The sequence below is a fragment of the Piliocolobus tephrosceles genome, chromosome 3 (genome assembly GCF_002776525.5).
Source record: "Piliocolobus tephrosceles isolate RC106 chromosome 3, ASM277652v3, whole genome shotgun sequence".
NCBI lineage: Eukaryota > Metazoa > Chordata > Mammalia > Primates > Cercopithecidae > Piliocolobus > Piliocolobus tephrosceles.
Window position 1 is genome coordinate 20,182,238 of NC_045436.1, and position 21,373 is coordinate 20,203,610.

Genomic DNA, 21,373 nt, shown 5'->3' on the forward strand with positions numbered 1-21,373 from the left:
TACTAAAGAGTAATGTAATGAAACAAAAAACTGACTCTTAGAAACATAAAAGTGAAATTGATAAGTCTCTAGCAAAATTGGCAAAGATGAAAAAGAGAAAAGACACAAATCACCAATATCAGGAATGAAAAAATGGGTATAATTACAGATCTTGTAACAATTAAAAGGATAAATTCAACTTTACATTCATAAATTCAACAACTTAGAAGAGATGAACCAATCCTATAAAAATCATAGACTACCAAAACTTAGCCAAGTTGAAACAGATATCGTAAATTGTCCTATAACTGTTTTAAAAGTTGAATTCGTGATTCAAAAGCTATTGAAAATCTCTGGGCCTAGATAGTTTCACTGGAAAATTTTACCAAACATCAAAGAAGAATTAGTACCAATTTGATACAACACTACAGTCTGTTCCCAGAAGTAGTAGTGGAGTGAATACCAATCAACTCATTTTGAGACTGTATTACCCTAATACCATAACCAAAGACAGCACAGAAAAGCAAACTACAGAGCAGTATCTTTGATGAAGTTAAATACAAAAATCCTCAATAAAATTTTAGTCAGTTATATCCAGCCCCAACCAAGTGGAATTTAGTCTAGATGTACAAGTATTTTACAGTATGAAAAAATCAATGTGATTCACCATATCAACAGGCTTACAAAGGAAATTCATGTGATTACATCAATTGATACAGAAAATCTTTTGAAAAAATTCAGCACCCATTCCTGATTTAAAAAAATAATAACTGTCAGCACACTAGAAATACAGGGGAATGTTCTCAGCCTCACAATAGGCATCTGCAAAAACCCTGCATCTAATATTATACAGATGGAAGACTGAATGATTTCCGTGTACAATTAGGGAAAAGGCAAGCATGTAACTTTTACCACTCGTATTTGACATTGTACTGTAAGTTGTACTTACTGCAATAAAGCAAGAAAAAGAAGAGGCATACAGAATTGAAAAGATCAAATAAGGTTGTTGCTATTTTGAGTTGATATGATTGTCTGCATGGGAAATCCCAAGAACTCTACAAAAATACTCCTGAAACTAAAAAGTGAATTCATTATAGTTGCAGGATACAAGATCAGTACACAAAAATAAATTGAATTTATATATATTGACAGTGAAGAAGTGGAAACTGATACAAAAAAATGTGATGCCATTTACAGTTGTTCCAAAGAATATGAAAAATAATTCTAACAAAACATATGCAATATTGAATGCAATTAAATGACAAAATGCTGATAAAAAAAATCTAAGAAGACCTAAATACTTGGAGAGATACATTGTTTATGAATCGGAAGACTCACAGTAGTAAAAATAGCGATTCTTAAATTGATCTATAGAGTTAATGCAATCCTTACTAAAATCTCAGAAAATATTTTTTAATGTAGACAGGCTTATTTTAAAATTTATACGGAAAGAGAAAGACCTTAAAGTAACTAAAACAATTTTTAAGAAGAACAACTTGGGAAGAATAACTCTTCCTGATGTTAAGGCTAACTTATAGCTACAGTAATCAAAACAGTGTAGTAGTGGCAAAGAGATAGACACACAGATCAGTAGAACAGTATGGAGAGTACCAGAATAGTTGCATACAAATATATATGCCTAACTGATTCTTTACAAATACATAAAAGCAATTCAGTGGAGGAGGAGTACCTTTTCAATATTATTGTGGGAGGAAGTGGACATCCATAAGTTCTATCAACCTTGACCTAAACCTCAAACCATATAAAATAATTACCTCAAAACAGATCATGGGCTTTCATATGAAACTAGAAAACTTCTAGTAAAAAGAGAAGAAAATTTTGGGACCTAGTACTAGGCAAAGAGTTATTAGACTTGACACCAAGAGCATAATCCAAAAAAGGAAAAGTTAATTAACCGGGCTTTATCAAAATTTTAAAATCTGGCTCTACAAAAGACCCTGTTAAGAGGAAGAAAATACAAATTACAGATTGAGAGAAATATTTGTACAGCACTTATCCAACAAAGGGCTTGTATTTAGAAAATATAAAGAAGCATCAAAACTCAACATTAAACATAAAAGATCCAGTTAGAAAATAAGGAAAATTTATAAAACATTTCACCAAAGAGGATATACAGATGCAGGTAACACATGAAAAGATACCCAAATCATTTGGAAGATGCAGACTTAAACCACAACGATGTTATCACTTCACACCTATCAAAATGGCTATAATAAAAAAATAGTGATAAAACCAAATGCTGATGAAGTTTTGGAGAAACTGGTCACCTATACATTGTTGTTTGGAATGTAAAATGATACAGTCATTGTGCACAATAGTTTCACAGTTCCTTTTTAAACTAAAAATGGACTTCATACCAAGAACCAGTAATTTCATTCTTGTGCATATGTTCCAGAGAAAAGAAAACTTGTTGTCACTTAGAAACTCATTCATGAATATTCATAGAAACTTTATTTGTAATAGCAAAAAACTTAAAACTACCCAGATGCCCTTTAATGGGTGAATGAATGAAAAGACTGTATCGTAACACTATATCCACCCCCATGGAATACTGCTTTGCAATGAAAAGCAATGAACTATTGATGCATTGCAATACCATGGATGGACCAAATATAATTATATTGAGTGAAAACAGTCTCTAAAGGACACATACTGTGTGAGTCTACATAGAAATTATGACATAATTATCAAGATGGAGAACAGTTTAGTGGTTGATGGGTTAGGGATGGAGGTAGTGAATGTGGCTATGAAGTGTTCCAGTAATAATACAGCTAAGTGTCTTGATTAGGGTGGAATTAATATAAGATGACATGAGTGACAAAATTGTGTAGATGCATGGCACAAATAGAAGATTATGTCTATAATTTGAGTGAGTGTCAGTTTCCTGATTTTGATGATGGTGTAAATGTAGTTATGCAAGATGAGAAATTTGGGAAAGGCTGGGTGAAGGGGCGCACAGGACCTCCCTGTATATTCTTTTCACCTTTCTGTGTATCTATAATATTTCAAACTAAAAAGTTTTTAAAACTTCAGAGTAACTCAGATTCTTGTATTTCTCAAATCTCATGAAAGAAAGTTATCTTCTATAGCAATACTCAGTTCACTACCATCCACTCCCCTTAACGCTATAGATTCTCCCATATGCCTTTTCAGAATTTATCTCACATCTTTGCCCAGTGCTGCTTATTCCTTATTTTCCTTCACTTCCCCAACTCTTTGACCTATATATATCTCAAAAGCTCAAGTACTGATAAGCTATTGCAAGGACCTTCTTGAAGAGAGAAGGAAACTGAGTGAGTAAAGGCCCTTTGTCATGCTGCAAAAGAAGAAAGGCAAGGCATGCTCTTACAGTAATACTTTTTTGCTCTGGTACACCCGAGAAGTAGATGTTTTTATGCCTAGACTTAACAACAAGTTTAAGCAGTTTTGTTTAAGATCAGCAGTGTTTATGTGATGTTGACAAAAACAGATTTCAGAGTCTGTATGTATTTCATGTTCTTAACTAAAATATACTGCCCTTCCACCATTATAATGCACTCTAATGAGTGCTACTGTGAAAGGTATCTATAAAGAAATCATATGGAAGGTCAAAGGAAGCACACTTAACTCCCTAGAGAAGGCTTTGAAGAAGCTTCTGGGGTGAGATACTTGGTTTGAGTTTTGGAAGATGAGTAGAGTTACCCATCTTAAGAGGATGAGTGAGATCGTGGTACAGTCTACAGACCACAAGTAGTTGTCATAGCCAGAATGTAGGATTTATGACTGAGCAGTGGCAGAGATGAGACTTGAAATGGCTAAATCACAAATGGCTCTACTTGCCATTCAACAGAATGTGAATTAAAGTCTGAAGATAATAGTAACCATTGAAGGATTTGTGTGGGATTAGATGTGAAAGAGAAAGGTTACTCTCAGTGCATTGTAGAGAATGGAATTGTGGGATGTGAGACTAGAGGTAAGATAAGTTGGGAAACTCACTTAGCAATTTAAGAGTCAAAAGAAGAGAGGCTGAGCTAAGGCAAAAACTGAAATGATATTTATAGAATTATTAGGAGATAGAATTGGTAATTTGGCATATTTGAGTATAGTAGGTAAGAGGCAAATGTAATTCCTAGTTTGTTGACTTGAGTGACTTGATCATGTTCCATAACTGAATTGGAAATAAGATTATATAGTAAAAAGAAGGATAAAGTCAGTTTTATAAATTATCTCAGGTAGCTTTGCTGCGTAAAGAGTTGCCCAGATGTCAGTTTAACATATACAGAAAGCTGTAAAGAGAAAAGGGCTACAAGGTTTGGGAATTGGCAGCATATGTTAAAGCCTGGGGATGAGAAGAGAAGGAGGGCCAGAAAATGAAACTCTAGAAAATATTGACATTCAGCAACAAGCCAAGGAGAGAAAAGCCTGTGAAAAATAGTGACAACTGGAAGAACCCAAGAGAGAGTGGCATTATAAATACTGAGAGAGAAGACAGACTTTTAAAAAATGTGTGCATTATAGAACATTTGTATAGTGGAGTGTTATGAATAGTATATAGTCACTTAACAATAGTGTTTGTAAGGAATATTAAATGGATGTGGGAAGAGATTCAGGATATAATATTGTCTGGATAACTAGTAAAATACCAGTTTTATAAAAATAAACATGTATGTATTATACATACACAGAGAAGGAAATTTGGAAGACAGTACCCTCAAATTTTAAGTTTCTCAGATGGCAGAATTACAAATGATTCACATTTTATTTTTTAATAAACTTTCTATAATGAGTATGTATTATGTTATGACAGAAAAAATACATATATAAATTAAGTGGATTCAGTCAAAAATAATTTCCAGTGGAAATGTTAAATGCAAAAATCACTCAAAAGAGTTCATTTCACTTGTGAAGTAGAAAGTCATTGGTGACCTTAGAAAATGTTCAGAGTCATAGTAGGATCAGAAACTAGATTGTAGTGAGCTAAAAAAATGACTGGGAAGCAGGAAAATTGAGATGATGAATATAAAAAGTACACATTCAATAAGCCAATAAAAAGACATTTGACAGGAAAGTGGGACTAAAGAGGTTTTTTAAGAGAAAAACTTGAAGCATGCTTGTATGCTGAAGGAAGAGAAAGTATATAAACTATGTTCAGAAATGAGTCCGTTTGTGATTGGGTTTGACCGTTTGCTGTATAGTAACTGAACATCCCCGAGTGCAGAGAGTTTGAGATCTCTTAATTAATATACAACTGATTTGTTGAATTCAGAAAAAGTGATCTCAAATATCTTATTTTGTATGTGTTTAGTATACGTATAGACATATGTAGAAATGGATTGGCTGTTTATAGAGGAAAAATTTGGATTGGGGTTTTAACCTCCAAAGCCATGATTTAAAACAAACAAACAAAACAAAACATAACAAAACCCCTCTTAAGTGACTAATACAAAGATAGCTTGTCTCTGTTTTGAATAATTGTGTTTGGGGCTTAATTGCTTCCTTCTGTTCTCAGTGAATATATATTTCAAGTTGACATAGGAAAACACCAGGGTTTGTTATCACAGTTTATCATCAAGAAATGGTCAGTACTTGCCAAAAGAAATAAAGTAGCACCTGGATATTCCTTGGTAAGATAATAATGTAGCCTTAGTCATTCTTTAAACTTAGTACATTAAATGATAAACAGGGAATCCTGCAAAACCTGGCAGCTATGTATGGAGGCAGGCCCAGCTCTTCAAGAGGAGGGAAGCCAAGAAACAAAGAGGAAGAGGTATGCTTCCCGCATGTTCGCTACCTCCATCACATAGCCATTTTTGAATTTATTGCCTTCTTTTCTTGCATGGTTTAAATTCTTAACAATTATTTGAAGATTTTGTAGGTCTATAGGGACCTGTTAATATATTTTTGACTGACATTCTGTGTCATTATTTTGACCCGTAACTTATTCAGTATAATGATTTCAGTTTCTTTTCTTTTGATTAAATTAAAAATATTTAATTTTATGATGTATTTCTTTCTTTTCAGAAATAAATTGTTCTTAATTAAACACTTGAAAGCTAATATTACATTTCCATTAACCGGATTTCAGAACTTTTATTTCTTGTGTTCAAATTAACACTGTTCCTTAAATTTAAAAAAATCTAGCAGTAAAAATGTCAACAGCTTTACTTTACATTATTGTGTTGGGGTTTTTGCCTCTTTGTAGGTTTATCTGGCGAGACTGAGGCAAATAAGACTACAGAATTTCAATGAACGCCAACAGATTAAAGCCAAACTTCGTGGTGAAAAGGTAGGTTGAAAAGCTATTTTTTTGAAGAAATTGAATGATATCATAGTAGATTAACATTTAAAATGCTGTGCCATTAACAACAACGACAACAACAAAAACTGATGACGATAGTGGAAGTTCAAAGATCAGAAAACTACACATAAAGTAAATCTTATTTATGTGATATTAAATTGATAAGACCATTTGTTCCAGAGGAATTCTGAGAGGAAAATATAACTAGTATTCAGGGGAGGATTACAATGCATTTTATGTCATTATGTTTTTGTTCCGTTGTTCTTAAAGGCTGATAGTGGTGGAGAGTTCAGTCACAGCTTTAGGAGAAAACTAACAGCATTAAATGATTTCCGTTTTATATTTTTAGATTTTAGTTTATTCATTGTCTTTCACAGAACTCTGCACTCAATTTGATGATCTACTTATTTTGTAGAAAGAAGCTAATCGTTCTGAAGGACAAGAAGGAAGTGAAGAGGCTGACATGAGGCGCAAAAAAATCGAATCCCTGAAGGTATAGAATAGAAATGATACAGGTTTTCTTAGAGAAAGTTGGAAGCTGAGATAGAACATTGTGTTCTTAAGTTTTGCATAGTTATATCACTTTATTCTCTTCCTTTAATTTTTTTTCATCTTTCTCCTCCACTTTTTGGTTTCTAAAAATAGTATTTTTCTCTTTTTGTATTGTATTTATGAAAATAGATAAAACCGTGGCATAAATACATGAAACTATCATATAAGTAATCTTGGAAAAAACGGTAACCTTAAAAATGAAAAATATGCAAATATACATCCCCATGAAGGTAAATGAAGTCTATGTATAATAATTGTTTTAAATTTTTACGTTTTTTTGCCTTTATTTTCACTCAACAAATGTTTATTGAGCACCTGCTGTATGTCAAGGCTGGTTCTAGGTGCTAGAGATTTAGAGTGAGCTTACATTTTTATTGTAAGACCACGTGCACACTTCTTTTTTGGCTAATAAGTAAATATCTTCATAGACCTGGCCAAAAAAAATAAAAACCTGTGCCCTTCTTTCTGGTAACTCATTTTGTTAATTGTTTTTATTTTTAGGCCTATGCAAATGCACGTGCTGCTGTACTGAAAGAACAACTAGAACGAAAGAGAAAGGAAGCTTATGAGAGAGAAAAAAAAGTGTGGGAAGAGCATGTAAGATTTAGCTCATATTCTTAATCCTGGTTGTATTAACATTTTTATAACTCTTCCTGGATAGTACATCAGTATTATAATTTTCTAATGCTTTTTTGTGTGTGTGTGTTTTCGTTCTCATTCTCTCTCTCACCCTTTCTCATTACCTCTCTCAGTCTCTCTCTCTGTCTCTCTCGCATTTAAGAATAATCAGTGTGGAAGTTATTTGGGAGATTGATTTGAAATCAGAGCTAATTTATTTTATTTATTTATCATTATTACTTTTTGAGATGGAGTCTCGCTCTGTCACCCAGGCTGAAGTGCAGTTACACGATCTCGGCTCACTGCAACCTCCGCCTCATGGGTTCAAGTGATTCTTCTGCCTCAGCCTCCTAAGTAGCTGGGACTACAGGTGCGTACCACCATGCCCGGCTAATTTTTGTATTTTTAGTAGAGACAGGGTTTCACCATGTTGGCCAGGCTGGTGTCAAACTCCTGACCTTGTGATCCACCCGCCTTAGCCTCCCAAAGTGCTGGGATCACAGGCATGAGCCTCCACACCTGGCCCTTATTTTATTTTTAAATTTTTAATTTACTGTTGCCAAGTAGCTTATCGAAATCCCAGCCTAATTTAATGACTACATCATCCTTCTGCCACTGATTTATAATGCTACTTGTAAGATTTATTAAATTCTTATATAAACCAGTTAATGAATCTATAACAAGTAGGTATCAAGCTATATTTTCCTTTGGGCTTTCTCCTTTGTTCTATTACTCTGTCTTTTCTGCCAGTACCTCGTTGTATTAGTAATTATAGATTTACAGTATGCTTGAATTTCTAATAGAATTCTTTCCTCATTTCCCCTTTACTCCCTTTTTTTACACTTATTATTCTTAGTTATTTACTCTCTTTTTCTTTACCAGATAAATTTTTAAGGTAATTCTTGTTTCTTTTTTTTTCAATCCTGTTGTAATTTTGATTAGTATTATATTAAACCTACAAGTTAAGAAGAATTGACATAGTTATAATAGTTTATATACAGAAACAAGTTATATTTCTACGTTTACTCAGTTTCTTTTATATCTCTTACACAAATTTTGATCATTTTCACATTTATCTGTTGTATTTCTTATAAAGATTATTTCTAGATAGCTTATAATTCCATTTCAATCTTCAAAGGTTTTTTTTCCTAACAGAATATTGCTAATATTTGCAGACATTTTGGGTCTTTGTTTATCCTCTTATCCACTGAGTTTGTCTATTCTGCCAATTTTAAGTAATTTTCTGGGTTTTAGCCTACAACTAGATCATTGGCAAATAGTCGTGATATACATCATAGTAACAACAGTTCCTATAGTTTATTGCTTATTGTATGCCAGGCATATTATAACCACTCTACTATTGACCCATGAACAACATGGGGGTTGGGGCACTGGCCCCTTGCACAGTCAAAAATTCACATATAACTTTTGACTCCCCACAGACTTTACTACTGATATCCTACTGTTGACTGGAAGCCTTGCCAGTAACATGGAGTAACATGTATTTTATATGTTATATGAATTATATGCTGTATTCTTACAACAAAGCTAAAGAAAAAATGTTATTTAAAAAATCATAAGAAAGAGAAAGTATATTTACTATTTTTAAATGGAAGTGGATCATCATAAAGGTCTTCATCCTCATCTTCAGGTGGAGTAGGCTGAGGAAGGAGGAGTAAGAGGATTGGTCTTTCTGTCTTGGGTGGCAGAGGCAGAAAAAAAATTTGTGTGTAAGTGGATTTGTGCTGGTCAAACCTGTGTTGTTCAAGGATTAACTGTATATTGTTTTTTTTTAATCCTTACAACTTTACAAAGCATATATAGAAAGGATAAAATAATTATATAAAATATCTCCAACTAACGGCAGAACAAAGATTTGAACGTGGATCTGCCCAATGTTGAAGACTTTTTCTTATGCTGTTTCCCCTGCTTTCTGTAAGTTGTGCCTTATAAAAATTTTTTTTTTACTTTTAATTTTTGTAGGTACATGGCAGATGTATATATTTATGGGATACATGAGATATTTTAATACAGGCATAAATGCATACTAATCACATTAGGGTAAATGAGGTATCTATCACCTCATGCATTTATCCTTTCTTTGCATTTCAAACAATCCAATTACATTCTTTTAGTTATTTTAAAATGTACGATAAATTATTGTTGACTATATTTAACTTGTGGTGCTACCAGATACCGGATCTTATTCATTTTATCTAATTTTTGTACCCATTAACCATTCTTACTTTCATGCACTACCCTTCCAGCTTTTGGTAACTATCATGTTCCATTTCCATGAATTCAATTGTTTTATTTCTTTTAGTTTCCACAAATAAGTGAGAATATGCAAAATTTGTCTTTCTGTGCCAGGCTTATTTCACTTAACCTACTAGAACTCCACTTCCATTCATACTGTTGCAAATGACAGGATCTCATTCTATTTTATGGCTGAAGAATACTCCATTGTGTATATGTCCCATAATTTTCTTTATCCATTCACCTGTTGATGGACAATTAGGTTGCCTCCAGATCTTGGCTATTGTGAATAGTGCTGTAGTAAACACGGGAGTGCAGATCTCTCTGATATACTGCTTTCTTTTCTTTTGGGTATATATCTAGCAGTGGGATTGCTAGATTGTATGGTAGTTCTATTTTTAGTTTTTTGAGGAACCTCCAAACAGTTCTCCATAGTGGCTATGGTAGTTTACATTCCCACCAACAGTGTACGAGTATAAGAGGGTTCCCTTTTCTCCACATCCTCTCCAGTATTTGTTATTGCCAGTCCTTTTGATAAAAGCCATTTTGACTGAGGTGCGATGGTATCTCATTGTCATTTTGACTTGTATTTCTCTGATGATCAGTAATGTTGAGCACTTTTTCATATACCTGTTTGTCATTTGTATGTCATCTTTTTAGAAATGTCTATTCAGATCTTCTGCCCATTTTAAATTGGATTATTAGATTTTTCCTATTGAGTGGTTTGAGCTCCTTATATATTCTGGTTATTAATCTCTTGTCATATGGGTAGTTTGCAAATATTTTCTCCCATTTTGTGGGTTGTCTCTTCACCGTGTTGATAGTTTCCTTTGCTGTGCAGAAGCTTTTTAATTTGATGTGATCCCATTTGTCCATTTTTGCTTAGTTTGCCTGTGCTTATGGGATATTACTCAAGAAGCCTTTGCCTGGACCAGTGTCCTAGAGAGTTTCCCTAGTGTTTTCTTTTAGTAGTTTCATAGTTTGAGGCCTTAGATTTAAGTCTTTAATCCATTTTGATTTGATTTTTGTATATGACAAAAGATAGGAGTCTAGTTTCATTCTTCTGCATGTGGATATCCAGTTTTCCCAGCACTATTTATTGAAGAGACTGTCTTTTCTCCAACGTATATTCCTGGAACATTTGTCAAAAATGAGTTCACTGTAGATGTATGGATTTATTTCTGGGTTCTCTATTCTGTTCCACTGGTCTGTGTGCCTGTTTTTATGCCAGCACCATGCTGTTTTGGTTACTATAGCTCTGTAGTATAATTTGAGGTCAGGTAATGTGATTCCTCCAGTTTTGTTCTTTTTGCTCCAGATAACTTTGGCTATTCTGGGTCTTTTGTGGTTCTATATGAATTTCAGAGTTTTTTTATTATTATTTTTTACCAAAAAAATTGGTAATTTGATAGAAAATTAATTGATTCTGTAGATTACTTTGGGCAGTATGGACATTTTAATGATACCAAGTCTCCTTCCATAAGCATTGAATGCACTTCCATTTGTTTGTGTCATCTATGATTTCCTTCATCAGTGTTTTGTAGTTCTTCTTGTAGAGATCTTTCACCTCCTTGGGTAAATGTATTCCTCCGTATTTTTGTGTGTGAGTGGCTATTGTAAATGAGATTGCATTACTGATTTCATTCTCAGCTTGAATGTTATTGGTGTATGGAAATACTACTGATTTTTGTACAATGATTTTATGTCCTGAAACTTTACTGAAGTCGCTCATCAAGTCTAGGAGTTGTGGTGGAATTGTTAGAATTTTCCAGATATAGAATTAAATTGTCCACAAAGAGGTAATTTGACTTTCTCTTTTCCTATTTAGATGTCTTTTATGTTTTTCTCTTGGCTGATTGCTCTGGCTGGGACTGCCAGTACTGTGTTGAATAGGATTGCTAAGAATGGAGTCCTTGTCTTGTTCTAGTTCTTAGGAGGAATCTTCTAACTTTGTGCTCATTCAGCATGATGTTGGCTGTGGGTTTGTCATAGGTGGTTCTTAATATTTTGAGATATCTTCCTTTGATGCCTAATTTGTTAAGTGTTTTTATCATAAAGGGATGCTGGATTTTATCAGATGCTTTTTATGTGTGTATTGAGGTGATCATATTCTTTTTTTAAATTCTGTGTATGTGGGGAATCACATTTATTGGTTTGTGTGTGTTGAACTATCCTTGCATCCCAGGAATAAGGCTCACTTGATCATACAAATTTTCATTTTCATGTGCTACTGGATTTAGTTTGCTATTATTTTATAGAGGATTTTTGTATCTATTTTCATCAGCAATATTGGTCTGTAGTTTTCTTTTTTTGTTGTGTCCTTGCAATATTTTGGTATCATGATGAAATTGGTCTTGTAGAATGAGTTAGGGACGAATCTCTCCTTAATTTATTTTCAGTAATTTCAGTAGGATTGGCATCAGCCTTCTTTGTATATTTTGTGAATCTATCTGGTCCAGGACTTTTTTGTTTATTGGTAGTTTTTTGCTTTGTTTTGTTTTGTTTTTATTACTGATTCAGTTTTGTACTCATTATTGATCTGTTCAAGGTTTCAGTTTCTTCCTATTTCAATCTTGGGAGACTGTTTCCAAGAATTTGTTTATTTCCTAATTTTATAGTATGTGCACATAGAGATGTTCATAGTAGTCTCTGAGGATCTTTTGTATTTCTGTAGGATCTGTTGTAATGTCACCTTTGTTATTTCTGACTGTGTTTATGAATCTTCTCTTTTTTTCGTGTTAATCTGTCCAGAAATTTATTAATCTTGTTTATCTTTTTAAAGAACCAACTTTTGTTTGATCTTTTCTATGGCTGTTTGGTCTCAATTTAATTTAGTTCTGCTCTGATTTTAGTTATTTCTTTTCATCGGCCAGCTTTGGGTTTAGATTTTCTTCTTCTAGTTCCTGTAGGTGCGACATTAGGTTGTTCATTTGAGATCTTCCTATTATTTTTGTATAAGCATTTAATGCCGTAAACTTTCCTTTTAACTGCTTTTGCCATATCTCAGAGGTTTTGGTATGTAGTGTTTCTACTTTCATTAGTTTCATTTTTTTTTAAATGTCTGCCTTAATTTTATTGTTTCCCAACAGTCATTTAGAAAGCAGGTTGTTTACTTTCTATGTATTTGTATGGCTTTGAGAGTTCCTCTTGGTATTGATTTCTATTTTTATTCTACTGTGGTCCAAGAAGATGCTTAGTATGATTTCAGTTTTTTAAAAAATTTATTGAGACTTGCTTTATGACTGAGTATGTGGTCAGTCTTAGAGTATGTTCTGTGTGCAGATAAAAAGAATGTATATTCTGTGGTTGTTTGCTGTAGTGTTCTGTAGATGCCAATTGGGTCCAACTGGTCAAGTGTCCAATTTAAGTCTAGAAATTATTAGTGTTGGGCCTTGATCAGTTTAATGCTATCAGTGGGGTGTTAAAGTGTGTCCACTATTATTGTATGATATTATTGTCTGTCCCTTTTCTTAGATCTAGTAGTAATTGTTTATAAATCAGGGTCCTCAAGTGTTGGGCACATATGTGTTTAGGATAGTTAAATCCTCTTGTTTAATTGAACCTTTTATCATTATGTAGTGCTTTTCTTTGTCCTTTTGTACTGTTGTTGATTTAAAATCTCTTTTATCTGATACAAGAGTAGCAAGCCCTGATCTTTTTTGTTTTAAATTTGCGTGACCTTTCTCCATCCCTTTACATCAAGTCCTTTGGGTGTCATTACATGTGAGATGGTCTCTTGAAGATAGCAGAAGGTTAGGGTCTTGTTTTTTCATCCAATTTGCCATTCTGTCTTTTTAGTGAAGCATTTAGGTCATTTATGTTCAGTGTTAATACTGATATGTGAGGTTTTCTTCCTCTCGTAGTGTTAACTAGTTGCTTTGTAGTCTCAATTGTATAGTTGCTTTATAGTGGCAGTAGCTTTGAACTTACATGTACTTTTGTGGTAGCGAGTATCATTCTTTTATTTGCATGTTTAGAACTCCTTTGAGCATTTTTGTAGGGCCTATCTGGTGGTGACAAATTCTGTTAGCAATTGCTTGTCTGGGAAAAACTTTATTTCTCCTTTGTTTATGAAGCTTGCTTAGCTTGGCAGGCTGTGAAATTCTTGGCTGGCATTTCTTTAAGAAGACTAAAAATAGGCCACCAATGTCTTCTGGTTTGTAAGATTTCTGCTAAGAAATTCGTTGTTAGTCTGATGGGATTCCCTTTAAAAGAGGCAATTTAGTTCTTTTCTCTAGCTGCCTTTAAGATTGTTTCTTTCATATTGACCTTGGATTGTCTGATGACTGTGTGCTTTAGTGATGGTCATCTTATATAGTATCTCACTGGTGTTCTCTGAATTTCTTGTATCTGCATATCAATCTCTCTTGGAAGACTGGGGAAATTTTCCAGAATCATACCCTGAAATATGTTTTCCAACTTTCTTACTTTCTGTTTTTCTCTCGCAGGAATGCCAGGAATTCATAGATTTGGTTGCTTTACGTAATCTTATATTTCTTGAAGGCCTTGTTTGCTTTTTTAAATTCTTTCTCTTTATTTTTGTCTGACTGGGTTAATTCAGAAGATCAGTCTTTGAGCTCTGAAATTCTTTCTTCTGCTTTGTCTAGTCTGTTGTTAAGGTTTACAACTGTATTTGAAATTCCCGTAGTGAGTTTTTTAATTCCAAAAGTTCTCTTTGGTTCTTTGTTAATATCATTATATCATCTTTCATGTCCTGGATCATTTTTCTGCCTTCTCTGTATTGGATTTCAACTTCCTCTCAGATGTTGTGGTGTTTCCTTGCCATCAGTATTCCAAGTTCTGTATGTATCATTTTAGATATTTCAGTCTGCTTAGGATTCATTGCTAGGGAGCCAAAACGATCCTTTGGAGGTGACAAAGCATCCTGGCTTTTTGGACTTCCAGAGTTCTTGCACTGATTCCTTCTTATCTGACTGAGCTGACAGTTCTTTTTTTTTGGATTTGTGTTTATTTGGATGGAACTTAATTTTTTCCCCTTGAAGGTATAACTGTGATGTATGTTGTGTGTGCTCGATTGGCTTCTTTTCTGGGTGCTTTCAGGGGGCCAAAGCTCCATATAGGTTTTTTGGTTACAGGTATGTTTGTGACGTGGCTTTCTCAGATGCTGTTTTTTGTAGTTTTTGCTTGGTGGTGTAATTCAGGCCGCAGTCCAGTAGATGGTGCTGAAGAGTAAGATCCAGCAGATTTATTTAGGCTCTGTTCACTTTCTTTGGGCCGCCAGAGAAGCCCAGAAAGGGCTACTGGGCCCCAACAGAAAGAACTGCTGCCACTTCCACAATCATGCACTTCGGCAGGGTGAGAAGGCGAGAGATGACCCCCTTCTCCTCGTTTGTTTTGAGGCATCGGTGGTGTCTGTAATGTAATGGGGAGCCGAGCAAGAAGACATGAGGCAGATGAGAAGAGAGGTAGCCTTTATTGGTCTCGCGGGCAAGGTTCACCGGTCCCCCGAGGAAGTCGCGCTCGGGGCGAGTATCGGGGGGCCTTTTATAGGGCGAGGGAGGCGGGGTTTGTAGGTTTCGGTTTTCCTGAGTTAGGTTTCAATCTCTGAGGAATGACGTGTCCAGGAGCTTGCACAGAGCCGGGGTTTTTTGGCGGGCGCAGGCTTTTTTCCCACGCTAAGAGTCTTAGCAGGAAGTGAAGGGCAGGAAGTTCTAACAAAGGGCCTGCCATGCCGGGTGATACTGCCATGGTGGATCTAGATTCCTGCCTAACAGTGCCCCCTTCAGTGATTAGTGCTGCACCCACATTTCCTGTTTCCCATTGGTGGCTTTGACAGGTTCCTCTGTCTCCTCCCTTAGGGGCAATTTGTGCAAAGGGTTTGATCTGGGGGAGACCCCAAACTCCCTGAGAATCTGCTGGTGTCATGTACTTGCCAAAGTCAGAGTAGGTTGTGTAGTATGTTTGTGGGTGGTGGTGCAGTGGCTCAAGGGCAGAGGATCTCCAAGCAAGGGGGTGGCACCACAGGTACACAACTGGTATGACAACTGCCATCTCAGTTTAGGTTGGAGGTGGGTACAGCATGGCTAAGTCAGCTGCTCACCCAGTTCTCTGTTTTCAGGAAGTCCTCTAATCGCCACCAATAGTGCTACCCTGGTTTTCAAGGGCTGAGGGGCTCCCCAGCTGTTTAGCAGCCAGTGTGTTGTCAGAGGGGTGAGGGGAGCAGAGACACACTCCCACCTACACTTTCTACTGGACTCTGAGTTCCTCAGAGGTCAGTATCAACCAGACTTTTGCTGCTTTCTTTCTCTCCACCCAGTCTTCTTCACATGGGTACTCCAACAGGTCCTGGCTCTCTTCCCACCGTTTCCTTGTCAAAACTTGATTATTTACCATTAATTTTGATCTTCCTTCTGAGGAGAACTGATATGAGATGTCCCTAGTCACCATCTTGAAGCAGCCTCTGAATCTCATTTTTCTGTCCATTCTAAATCTTTTGGAGAGCTTCATTACATTGAAGATTGTTATTGATATGTAAGCACGTACTACTGCATTTTGTTATTGTTCTGTGGTTTTTTTGGTTTTTTTTTTTTTGGTCCTTTGTTCCTTTTTCTTCTCTTATTGTCTACTTTTGTGATTTTGTGCTATGTGCTAAGTTTTCATTCCTTTCTCTTTCTCGTTTGTGTATTTGCTGTAGTTTTGTGCTTTGTAGTTAATCATGAGGCCTACACAAAGCATCATATAGTAATAATAGACTATTTTAAGCTGATAACAATTTAACTTTGTCACATGAAAATATTCTAGACTTTTACCCTCCTCATAGTTATTTTTGCTGTCACAGTTTATACCTTTTTACATTTTGGACTTCATAACAACTTAATGCAATTACAGTTATTTTTGACTGTTTCAACATTTAACCTTTATAATAGCAATTTGAGAGATTTACACACCACCGTTGCAGTAATGGAATATTCTGAACTTGAATATGTATAAATATCTCTCTACCAGTGAGTTTTATACTTTGATATGTTCTTGTAGTAGTAATTATTGTTCTTTTGTTTCTGGTTGAAGAACTCTTAAGCATTTCTCATAAATCAGATCTAGAGGTGATGAATTCTTAGCTTTTGTCTATCTGGGAAAAACTTTACTTCTGTTTTATTTCTGAAAAACAACTTTTCTGAGTATAGTATTGTTGGATTGTTGGCTGGCAGGGTTTTTTTTTGTTTTGTTTTTTGTTTTTTGTTTTTAATTAGCACCTTGAATATATTATCCCATTCTCTCCTGATCTGCAAGATTTCTGGTGAGAAATCTGCCGATAGTCTAATGGCAAGCCTCTTGTGTGTTGCTTGATGCTCTTCTACCTCTGCTTCTAAAATTCTTTGTCTTTTACTTTTAATGTTTTAATGATAAAGTGCCTTGGTGAGGACCTCTTTGCATTGAACCTGTTTGCTGGTTTTCAACTTCAGTAGATATGCATAACCATATTGCTTCCGAGACTTGGAAAGTGTTCAGCAAATACCTCACTTAGAAAAACTTTCTGTACCTTTCTCCATCTCTTCTCTCTCTCCATTTTTTTGTTTTAGATGGAGTCTTACTCTGTCACTGGAGTGCAGTGGCGTGATCTTGGCTCACTGCAACCTCCACCTCCTGGGTTCAAGCGATTCTCCTGCCTCAGCCTCCTGAGTAGCTGGGACTACAGGCACATACCACCAGCTAACTTTTTGTATTTTTAGTAGAGACAGGGCTTCACCATGTTAGCCAGGACGGTCTTGATCTCCTGACCTCATGATCCTCCTGCCTTGGCCTCCCAGAGTGCTGGCATTATAGGTGTGAGCCACCATGCCTGGCCTCATCTCTTCTTTCTAGAGCTCATACTGTGACATTTGTTCATTTCATGGTGTTCCATAATTCCTGTAGACTTTCTTCACTTTTTCTCTATCTGGGCAATTTCAAAAGACCTATCTTCAAATTCACAGATTGTTTCCTCTGCTTGATCTAGTCTGCTGTTGAAGCTTTCAATTTTTAACAATTTCATTCATTTAATTCTTCAGCCCCAAGATTTCTGTTTGGTTCTTTTAATGTTATGTATATCTTTATTGAGTCTGTTATTCATATCATGAATTATTTTGCTGATTTCATTGAATTGTCTATTCTCTTGTTTATCCCTGAGTTTCTGTAAGATCATTACTTTGATTTCTCTTTCAGGTAACTTGTAAATTTCCATTTCTTTGGGGTCATTAACTGGAGAATTATGTTCCTCTGATGGTGTCATGTTTTCCTGCTTTTTCATGTTTCTTGTGTCCTTGCATTGATAACTGCACATCTAGTGGATCAGTGACCTCTTCCAAATTTATACAGTTGCTTTTGTAGGGAATGATTTTACCTACAGATGGTTGCTAGGGGGTCAGTTCAGCAGGATGCATTGGCCCTGCGGATGGTGGTACAGTGGCTCAAGGGCAGAGGTTCTGCCTCTGGTTCCAGGTAGGCATGGTAGTGTAGTGTCCATGCAGCTTCTTCAGTTGTAATCAGTATCAGTAATGGCTGTAGGTACTTTAGCCAAGTCTGTAGGAGTGTATGACAGCAGTGGTAGCAGCATAGGTTATTAGGATTCTCAGTGGCAAGGGCTTTAGTGGGGGTCCTCCTCTTCTTGTTTATCCCACTGTGGGAAGACTTTGTTGGGGAAGTCCTTCTTGGTGTCAGATTTGGCAGAGCTCACAAGCAGCCTACAGTGGTGCTGGGGTCCTGGGCCCACTGTCTTCCTGAATTACTGTGACACTTGTGACTTGAATACAAGTTCACTCTCTGAGGTATGGGTAGATGAAGCTGTTCTACAAAGGTGGGGACTGTGACTCTAAGGTATTCCCCAGTAGCTTGGGCCCAGGTAGCAGGGATATAGCTGTGATTCTGATCCTGAGAGTCAAGGCACAGCACTGGCATGGGTCTGGAGAAGAGATGTTCTAGAGGCTTGAGCCCTAGGGAGCAGGACATAACTGCAATTCAGTTTCTGGAGCCAGTAGGGCACAGTAGCAACTTGGACACCAGGAGAGGAGATTCCTTGTAAGTGGTGATTCTGGCATGGCAGGCCATAACAATGTACCATGCTTTGTGAGGCTGGGTACTGCAGCAACAAGGGCCCATGAATGGTGGGGCACAGCTGTGGCTTAGGCACTGGGGGAAGGGAATAGCACAGCAGTGGCTCCACCCTTCTGTATATGGCCTTCCTTAGCCTGTGCTTCACAGGGTTTCTGCCACTCCCTTGCTGTTCTTTGACGTTCTCCTTAAGTCATTCTGGTCAAAATGTGATTATCTATTCATTGTTTTCATCCTTTTTTGTGAGGCAGAGGGTAGAGCATTAGACATTTGTCATTTGTCATCCTGCTGATGTCACCACCCTCCTTGCCCAGCTGCCTGGCTGCCTGGCTATCTAGCTGCCTCCCTCCCTCCCTCCCTCCCTCTGTCCCTCTGTGGTTAGTTTCTATTGCCTTCAACCAAAGAATCTTAACCGATTTACCATGTAAAATGCTCAGCATGGTACCTGGTGAATAGTAACACAAATAAATTCACTGGGAATTCGGTGTCTCATGATATTCCAGAACTGTGCATAGGGAAGTGTTCAGGAAAGATCTGTTTATTTAATGCACACTGGTATAGTGGGAAAAAAATGAAACTAGGAATCAGAATACCTGATTTTTGGTCTCAGCCTTGCCAATTAATTAGCCTGTTTGAGGAGTGACTTAATGTTTGTGGCCTTTATTTCCTCATCTAGATGAAGGGCTTATTCTCTAATGTTGCTCTATCTAAATTGTGTAGAAAAATAGTATTTATAATGTAAGTAAGTCCAGCTTAATATACAAAAGAAAATTGATTGAAGTTATTTAACTATTGTTTCAATAGAAAGTCTAATATAGCATAGTCTAGATGTTACATTGGGGGGTAGTGTTCATATATCTATCTTTATTCATTGACCATGACTCAGGAGTGGTTAACGTGGAATTCAGTGTTGAGACTAGCATTGTTAAGCCCCCTAAAATATTAATGTAAAGTTTGGCAGTTTGTATGTTGGCGCATTTTCTTCAGTAAAACCACATATATTTCCTTGGATTCTCAAAAGTACAATATTTTCAATCTAACGAAGGATAAAAATCACTGCCCTGTAACCAAAACAGGATGGTACTAGTACAAAAATAGACACACAGAACAATGGAACAGAATAGAGAACTCAGAAATAAACCACATACCTACACCCAACTGATCTTTGAAAAACCTGACAAAAACAAGCAATGGGGAAAGAATTCCCTATTTAATAAATGGTGCTGGGAGAACTGACTAGTCATAATGCAGAAAATTGAAACTGGACCCCCCTTCCTTATACTTTATACAAAGTTAACTCAAGATGGATTAAAGACGTAAATGTAAAACCCCAAACTATAGAAATCCTAGAAGAAAATCTTGACACTATCCTTCAGGACACAGGCACAAGCAGAGATTTCATGATGAAATGCCAAAAGCCATAGCAACAACAGCAAAAATTGGCAAATGGGATCTAATTAAACTAAAGAGCTTTGGCACAGCAAAAGAAATTATCATCAGAGTGAGCAGACAACCTACAGAATTGGAGAAGATTTTTGCAGCATATCCATCTGACAAATAGCTAATATCCAGAGTTTACAAGGAATTTAAATTTACAAGAAAAAAACAAAAATGTCTATTTTTACCCATTAAAAAAATGAGCAAAGGACATAAACAGACACTTCCTAAAAGAAGACATGAATGTGGCCAACGAACATGAAAAAAAGCTCAACATCACTGATCATTAGAGAAATGCAAATCAAAACCACAGAGAAATACCATCTCATGCCAGTCAGAATGACAATTATTAAAAAATCAAGAAACAACAGATGCTGGCAAGGTTACAGAGAAAAAGGAATGCATTTACACTGTTGATGGAAGCGTTAATTCGTTCAGTCATTTTGGCAGACAGTGTGGGGATTCCTCAAAGATCTAGAAGCAGATACACTATTTGACCCAGCAATCCCATTAGTGGGTATATACCCCAAAATATATAAATCATTCTATTATGAAGATACATGCATGCATATGTTCATTGCAGTACTATTCACGATAGCAAGGACATAGAATCAACCCAAATTTCCATCAGTGATAGACTGGATAAAGAAAACATGGTACATATACACCATGGAATACGTTGCAGCCATAGAAAGGAATAAGATCATGTCCTTTGCAGGGACATTGATGGAGGTGGAAGCTGTTATCCTCAACAGACTAACACAGGAACAGAAAACCAAACACCTCATGCTATCACTTATAAGTGGGAGCTGAACGATCAGAATACATGGACACCTTGGTGGGAACAACACACATTGGGGCTTTTGAGGGATGTGGAGGAAGAGGAGAGCATCAGGAAGAATAGCTAACAGATGCTGGCCTTAATACCTGCGTGATGAATTGATCTGTGCGGCAAACCACCATGGCACACATTTACCTATATAACAAGCCTGCACATTCTGCACAGGTACCCTGGAACTTAAAAGTGAAGAAAAAAAATCACTGCCTTAACTATTGTGATTCTTTGGCAGTATATACCTAATTTTATAAAATTTTCTCTTTGTCATATTTAATGATAAAAATTGTAGTACCAATTGGGATTTATATATGGAGAACAATGTGTGATGATGGGGGTCCGTTTTTTGG

General features: G+C 36.1%; 1 protein-coding gene across 11 annotated transcripts in view; it reads left to right on the forward strand.

The window, feature by feature from the left end:
- The window catches only part of NEK1 (NIMA related kinase 1), a 209,473-nt gene that overhangs the window by 97,170 nt on the left and 90,930 nt on the right, over positions 1-21,373 (forward strand). For 7 of the 11 annotated variants that reach the window (XM_023228849.3, XM_023228827.2, XM_023228881.2 and 4 more), the window contains 4 exons: positions 5,663-5,746; positions 6,182-6,265; positions 6,693-6,770; positions 7,331-7,426. In XM_023228849.3, coding sequence (XP_023084617.1) covers positions 5,663-5,746; positions 6,182-6,265; positions 6,693-6,770; positions 7,331-7,426 — 342 coding nt within the window. The remainder of the gene's footprint in view (positions 1-5,662; positions 5,747-6,181; positions 6,266-6,692; positions 6,771-7,330; positions 7,427-21,373) is intronic. The other 4 variants (XM_023228872.2, XM_023228907.2, XM_023228891.2 and 1 more) reach the window with 1 other exon arrangement.